This window comes from Gossypium arboreum, chromosome 12 (genome assembly GCF_025698485.1).
Source record: "Gossypium arboreum isolate Shixiya-1 chromosome 12, ASM2569848v2, whole genome shotgun sequence".
Lineage (NCBI taxonomy): Eukaryota > Viridiplantae > Streptophyta > Magnoliopsida > Malvales > Malvaceae > Gossypium > Gossypium arboreum.
The window spans coordinates 102,607,562-102,615,082 of record NC_069081.1 but is presented as its reverse complement, the minus strand read 5'-3'; the positions used below and the strand labels follow the sequence as shown (position 1 = coordinate 102,615,082).

Genomic DNA, 7,521 nt, shown 5'->3' with positions numbered 1-7,521 from the left:
CACTTATATAACATAAATTACCAAATAAAAAACCTTTTTAAAAATCACATTTGTCTCGTAAATATTAAATAATAATATTTACGAACTTATTCGTTGAATTTAGTAACCCCAAAACTACTGTTTCCGACACCACAAAAAAACGGATTGTTACATATCAAATTAAAGATGACCGGGTGAGTGAATGTTTATTGGATTATTCTTCTAGTAGTTTAGATGTTGATTTAGAAAAAAGATTAATTGAAAAATCGAGAGAACGAAAATTGTTATAGGAATGACCTCTTGAAAAACAACGAATGTTGGTCCGCGATGACTATGGTGGCGGACAACGGCAGATATGGTGGCTGACCGTTGAATTAAGGAAGTTTCTAGGGTTGTTTTATATTCATTTTCTTAGGAAGAAAAGAAAAGATTTTAAAGTAATATTATATATTAAAATAAGTATGAAAATATTTTTAAAACATTAAATTAATGTTATATGAAATATTACATATTTTAAATTATTTTCAATATGATTTTGTATAGAATATCATTTATGCAGTTTAAGGGTAACGATGCCATTTTAACTTTATTACTTCCATATTCCTTGATATCATTCATTCAAACCAAACCAAACAATGTAATAATATTTTTATTACCCAAACTATGTAATCCATCCCTACTCCGGGTGTGTAACAAACTGGGCATAATTAATAAGGAGCCTATGGGAGTGTGTTAGCTACATATAACCGTACATAGTTGTTAACAAAATGACAGCAAATTTTGAGGCAAACTTGTAAGAACGAATCAGGATTGAGGATTGATTTCGTTTATTTCTTTCCTTGAATCTTAATTGTAGCTGTAAAAACTCCTTGTAAATAAAAAATATAACACAACTTTCTCTCTAAGTCTCTTTTGTTTCTTACAACTATTATTAATGAATAACACAAGCCACACAAGATCTGATATGGTTACAATAATATTAACAAACTCAAAAGACAAATCACACTAACTGCATCTTACAAATATGAACTTCAAAAATAGAAGGAAAGAGAAAAGGATGGGGGATGAGTTGAGAGCTACCTATACAACCGCACAAACACTGGCAACTCGGAAGCCTGACAAAAGGTTAGCCCACAGTCAGTAGTTCCTTTTTATCTGTTTTGTTTTCGCTCATCTCTACACATAGCAATACGCAATCTATGTCAGAACTCGAAAGCATAACTATTTCTTCTCTTTGCTGATTTTGGTGAACGCAGGTTCATCAGTATGCAGGTTATAATTTTATACTCACTCACCAAAGGAGAGGTAAAAGAAATATTAAAATTATATAAATATAATAAAACAAAGGACCCTGGAGAGTGGAGATCCTATGCAAATTTACTCCTCTGGCTTCCGGAATTAAAATTTGTTGTCATTGAGTGCTGCGTGTTAACCCACTCCGAGATGCATTTCTGCATAAATTTCAGAACTTGTTAGCTGAAATCAACAAAAAGTAAACTCTCTCTGTAACCAATGAAAATGAATTAAACTATATTCTTAAACTCTAATTAGAAAGTTTTCTTTAGAATGATTATGTACAATGATTGGTAAAATCTATAGAATGTCTTGCTCTACGCATACTCCTCCACTCTAAACTGCAGTGAACAAACATAAGATAGACAAACCCAAGGACTAAATCATTTCATGCTTTCTGACCAGGAAGTTTGCTTTAAAATAATTACCTAACAATCCCCAGTAAAATCTATATAAAAATCTTGCAATGCATAGATGAGAAGGCAAATCAACAATCAACTTGAATCATACTTACTACACTAGTACAATTTTATACTTCAGATTAATTTGTATTTTGCAAATACATACATACATACATACATACATACATACATGTTTGTACTGGCACATACTGAAGCAAAAAATGACTCAAGCTTTTCCAACTTCACCACATCTCCCCCTATCGCTTTTTCCAAGGGCAGAAAAGGAAAATCAAAGGAAGGTTGATAAAGCATGTAGATATGCTCCATCCTTCAATTTTTTTTTAAAAGCCATTAATCTGATGTGCTAGATGACAGTTTATGCTATCACTTTGATTTGGTCCTGAGCAAGTAACAGAATGGGCATGGGCCAACAAGGTCACAAGTACACTATCTTCTACTAAGGGTTTATGGATGAGATAGTAATTTTGTCTGCTAGAAACCTATCTCATGTTATCACATGTAAATTTAGAGTTATCATAATACTACAAAAATATCAAAAAAGTATGAACTTTGAAATTTGAGGCAAAAACAAAATGCAAAGATATGAAGAGTAGAACAGATCAGTGACAATAAAATCTAAACAGTCGTATAAAACAAAAGCACCTTCCAGTAAGCAGCTGAGCAGCAGATCCCTTGGAGTTACCAAACCGCTTGGCCCTATTCCCATGTTCTTTCTCCACACGCATGGCAGAAACCTCTTTCTCCATGGCAGCCACTTCTCTTCTCATCTTTTTAGCCTCAACTTCCATTGCCTTAGTCAATGTTTCTACCTTCTTAGCAAGCATCTGAAAAGTACTAGGATTACTAGAGCATTTTATCCAGAACAATAAAACAAAATGACATCGACTTGAAAGTACAAAGTATCAACCTCAATTGCATCATCCTTATCCTTGAGACTTTGATCTTTCTCGTGACCTGCTTTCCTCAAAGCTATGACCTCTTTCTGCAACAAATCATACAATACTCCTGGAACATTATCCTCTTTGTCAACTGGCTGGAAATCATCAGGAATTGCAGTACTTGGTGCTTCACCCTCCTTGGCTCCTTCAGAAGGCTGGTTGAATGAAATATTTGAGCCTGACCCATTAAAAAGCGTTTTAGCTCTGTCTAATGATCTTGTGCCTCCATCAAATGACTTTGATGTTCCTTTAGCATGCTTCAACACTGTACTAGAAGACAAAGAGGATCTCAGTTGAAAGCTCGGAGATCTCTTGGGTAAAAACCCATTGGATGCAAGTTTTGAGAAGCTATCAGCTCCACCAAGAGACTGACGCCTAGAAGGCCCATTGCTCATGCTTCTTCCATCTGATGTACTGCGACTAACACTATTAGAAGATCCTCTCAAGCTCTCTTCTAGAACTCTAAGACGCAATTGATATTTCTCCTGGAAAATAAATAAATAAGGTTCTTATTTCAAAAGCAGCAGTATCAACATAGAGAATAGAATACTAATTGTCACAATCAGATTATTACTTTCAACTGAGCTTCAGATTTTGCCGTACGCTCAGTTATAGCAAGCTTGTCCCGAAGTTGCTGCATTTCTCCCTGGAAGAAATAAAGTCCACAATGAGTAGAAAGTATTAATTCAAATGACTCAAAAGGAGAAATGATTTACAAGAACCTGCAAGAATCTTCGTTCTTCCAGCCATTGTTTTACAGGCATCACTTTGTCATTAGAATCTTTCCACTCATTTGCTACAACTGTGGCAACCCTATTAGCAGTTACTTTTGCACGTGCTAGCTCTCGATCAAGAGTTTTTCTTTCCTCCTAAGGAACAGAGAAACATTCATTTCAGAAGAGCTTTAAGATTATATCAGCAAAAAAGAATTCGGGCAAACTTGGACGGTTGAATGCTGGACACATTACATTCATCTCCTGAACTTTCCGCTGGTAATCCCTAACAGCATTTGCAGCAGCACCGCCAGCAAGAACAGCCTCTTCCAGCTCCCTTACTGTTTGTGTAAGCTTCTCAACCTCCGCAACCTTTTGGCGATGCATTTTGTCCAAAATTTTGTTCTCTTCCTACCATATACAAGTTATGGATATGTGACTTTCTTCATATATAGTTTACAGATTATGCAAAAAAATATTTGCCTCAACTCCTGATGCACATTAAAAAAGGATATGCCAAGAATGATTGGAATACCTGGCAAATTTCTATCTGCTTCATCAACTCCTGATTTTTGTTTTGGAGGTCATCCACCATGGATGCTTTGGCCAACGCAACTTGTACAGTCCTTTCAGCTTCAAGTAAAGCTGCTTCTTTTGATTTAGTTAGACGATCAAGGGCCTTGTTATCATCTTGAAGTTTTGCAATCTGCAAAGAGAACCAAAAAAAAAAAACTAATCAGTAAGAAGATATCCATCAAATATAAGGTATAAACAGTCTCTAATTCTCTTAATGTGACAGAACCAATAGTTCAGGAGCTCAAGAAATACCTCTTGCCGAGAAAGCTTCAGCTCAGCTTCCAAGGGTGCAAGAATGGCTTCAATTGGAGGCATATCATCATCCTTTTGAGCGGCATGAACCCTTCGCAAAGTGGCCTCAGCTGCAAACTGAGCAGCCATGGATGCCTTCTTCTCATCATTTATTTTCTTGATTTCAAGGTTCTGCAAAACATGTTTATTAACTAAACATAGCAACACAACAACTAAAAATCATAACAATAGAATAAACCTTCAAGGAATACCTTGCTTTCAAGAAGAGATTCTGCCAATTTAAGCTTCTCCTCCATTCTTGAGAGCTCATCAGTGAGCTATGATGCAAAAGGAAAATACAAAGTCAGAATCCATCTCAATCATAAAAAAATTGTCACAAGAACTCCAAATCAACATAAAATCACATTTCATACAGGTCCAACACTGCAACAGTCATGAGTTAATTTTATATATTGAATGGCTACAAAAGGTTCATAAACTAAGATGCAAGAGTATTGGCAAGTTTAGAAGAGCCCATATTACATAAAAGCACAACTTTTCCTCACAAGATTAGCGAGTTATTGTATATACAGATATAGTAAGAAATAAAACAAAGAGGGCAATTAACCATCAAAACAATCATGACATGGAATAATACTATTAACCCCATTAGATAATTAAGCATATGAATATAGAAAGATAATGGAGGAAGAACATCTAATCTAACAGGAAAACTATGATGAGACAAGTTCTAGATTACAGGTAGACATGAAATCTTGTGACAGCTTTAACAATGACGAGCCAACAAGTTTAGCGGACAGGACCCAAGCAACCGAACAATTGCAAAGCATTGAAATTAATTTGCCATAATCTACAATTTAAAATAAACACATACAGATGCTACAAGGCAACCTGAAAATGAAATTGGATAAAGCACCAAAAAAGGATTCATTCTGTTAGATGAGACAGCCCATCACTGAACTTTAAAGAGTTACCAAGCAACAAGTAATAATGATGAAAATTCCACCCAACATGACTCTGACATAACAGTTACATCTATATTATATTTAACCAAATTATATCCCGAAGGTCAGGAAACCAACATTCCAACCATCAGAGGGAACATAGTTTCACTATCAGCAATGATGATGCAGGCAGAAATAGCAATTTACATATAAATTTACAGGATCTACTCTTCGGATACAAACAGCTCCATCTTCCATCAATTTATTTTTCTTTTAACAGTACCATCTCTAAACTTCAAACGAAACGTACTTCTTCACCAAAAATCAAACATTATTAATGCGGAGGAAAAAGAAACAGTGGAGTTCAACTAAGGTCAGACATAAATCAACAAGATATTAGCAAATTACAGAACTCTCAAAATAAATTACTACTTTAACAACCGGTATTGCTAGAGTATTAATTTCTAAAATAAATTAAAACCCAATTTTTTCAAAATAAAATAATAGTTTTAATCAACCTCTTCAACAGCCTTTTCTCTTTGTCTTTCAGACATCCTCAATGCCTTAATTTCTGCTTGTGCTTCTCCCAGTTCTCTATCTTTATCTGTAACCCAATCCAGCAAAATAAATAAATAAAATACAGTTAACTTTAATCTAAAAAGTAGCTACATTGGACCAATCAAGGCAGAAAAACAACTGGATCGAGCCACATTCCTAACCTCTAACTTCATTCTCCAGCCGATTAAGCTCAACTTTCACCGGATCCGACCCGTGAAGCAACGTAATGAACTCATTATCCGCATCGAAGCTAGGTCTAACAACTTTCCTCCTCGACGAACCTTTCCATCCACTCTCCTTGAACGAAGCCGACACCGCCAACGGCGGAGCTACTACCGCCGTGGTCAACGACATCCTCACCGGCGAATCACTCCTTCCATTGCTCCCTATCTCCGCTGCTTCGCGGGAAATCTCCGCCATCTCCGATCCAAATCCTTCCTCTCACCACTTCTTCAAGCACAAAATGCAAACGGAAGAAAAAAAAATGACTCTATCCAAAGAGAGAGATTTGCTTCACATCTAAAACTTGAAGTGGATCCAAATGCTAATGTTTCCAAATCAGTTGAAATACAGCTGTTGAACAGATTTTCGGATATAGAAAAAAAAAATCAAGCGAGAGAGAGAGAGAGAGAGAGAGAGAGAGAACAATGATACTTATTATTATTATCATCTTTCTCGCACTAGAATGTGGATTTAAATCTGGTTACAGTGACAGAGTGAGGAGAGAGAAAGCAAGAGTGATTAGCCACGGCTAATCCAATCTAATCACTTTAATTAATTGATTAATCATTGATCATTTAATGGCGCTGTAATTTCTACAGATTAGTGGGGAAAGGAAAATGGAAAACAGGCTTTGGTTTGGTTTACCGGTCAACTAAGTCAGTGATGTAAGTAAAAAATTAACACTTAATCCAAATCTAAAAGGTCTAATTTTAAATTTCATCATTCTATTTCTTGAAAACTAAAATTTTAGTCCTTCTATCTTAATTTATTAGAACTTATAATTTACAAAAACAAAAGGGTTAATCCAACTGCTAGTGAACATTTGAACTACTACTATATTTTGTTAATTGGTAGCATATTTCTTGATTTTTTGCTAATGCTTTACGTATAAATTATTAAGTTGGTGATTTAATAATAAAATGTAATGGTGTTACACAATTTGATTAATTTTTCCTTTTTCTTCGTCTTGAAATTTTGATAAATTAAAGTAAAGAAATTAATTTCTTTAATTTTTATAAAATGAAATTGATAATTAGAACATTATTAAGGCTTCACTGACTTAATAAGAACGTTTTAGTTAGGATAAGCGAAGTGCAATTCTCGTAGGGTTGCTAAAAGGGCCAAGGCCCAATGGTAGACCCGTTGCCTGGATAGGTAGCCTTAGTTTTGGATAAAAATTTCATCAATTTTGATTAATGAGATTCACATACATATTCAACAATAAAATTTTGTTTATGTGGATACATATTACTATACAATATTTCATTTTAGTATTATTAGAATAAATCCTCACTTAAAAGGTAAATTAAAATTTTGATACGAAACCTTTAATTTTGTAAAGTTCAAATATTTTGTTAATATTAAATTATTTGTCCATGCCAATCACCAAGACGGGTGAGGAATATTATAAGATTGATGCAACTCCTTTCAACAATCACGCTTCTTGAACTTCAACTTTAACTTAAATTTTGAAAAAAACAATTTATGCATTTTGCTTTCTTCTTGTTTATATTATTTTTATAATTATCTTACATCATGCACTTCTAAATAAATTCATTTATTAACATATAAAAAATCATTATAAATTACTATAAGATTCTTTTAAGAATATGTTTTGTTACCA

At 34.3% G+C, this 7,521-nt stretch overlaps 1 protein-coding gene across 4 annotated transcripts; it reads right to left on the bottom strand.

Moving 5' to 3' along the window:
* Positions 1-873: 873 nt before the first annotated feature.
* Positions 874-6,456, bottom strand: LOC108460858 (microtubule-associated protein 70-2-like). Of its 4 annotated transcripts, XM_017760546.2 has the most exons (11): positions 5,837-6,456; positions 5,636-5,721; positions 4,425-4,490; positions 4,174-4,344; positions 3,881-4,051; positions 3,601-3,756; positions 3,355-3,501; positions 3,207-3,278; positions 2,602-3,117; positions 2,337-2,518; positions 874-1,430 (listed from the first exon to the last, which is right to left on the bottom strand). In XM_017760546.2, the coding sequence occupies exons 1-11, from the start codon at positions 6,093-6,095 to the stop codon at positions 1,391-1,393; spliced, it is 1,866 nt and encodes a 621-aa protein (XP_017616035.1). In that variant the 5' UTR covers positions 6,096-6,456; the 3' UTR covers positions 874-1,390. The 4 variants fall into 4 exon arrangements, with proteins under 4 accessions (XP_017616035.1, XP_052879075.1, XP_052879077.1 ...); XM_053023115.1 differs by lacking the exons at positions 5,636-5,721; positions 5,837-6,456 and adding an exon at positions 5,048-5,581; XM_053023117.1 differs by lacking the exons at positions 5,636-5,721; positions 5,837-6,456 and adding an exon at positions 5,065-5,122.
* Positions 6,457-7,521: the final 1,065 nt, after the last annotated feature.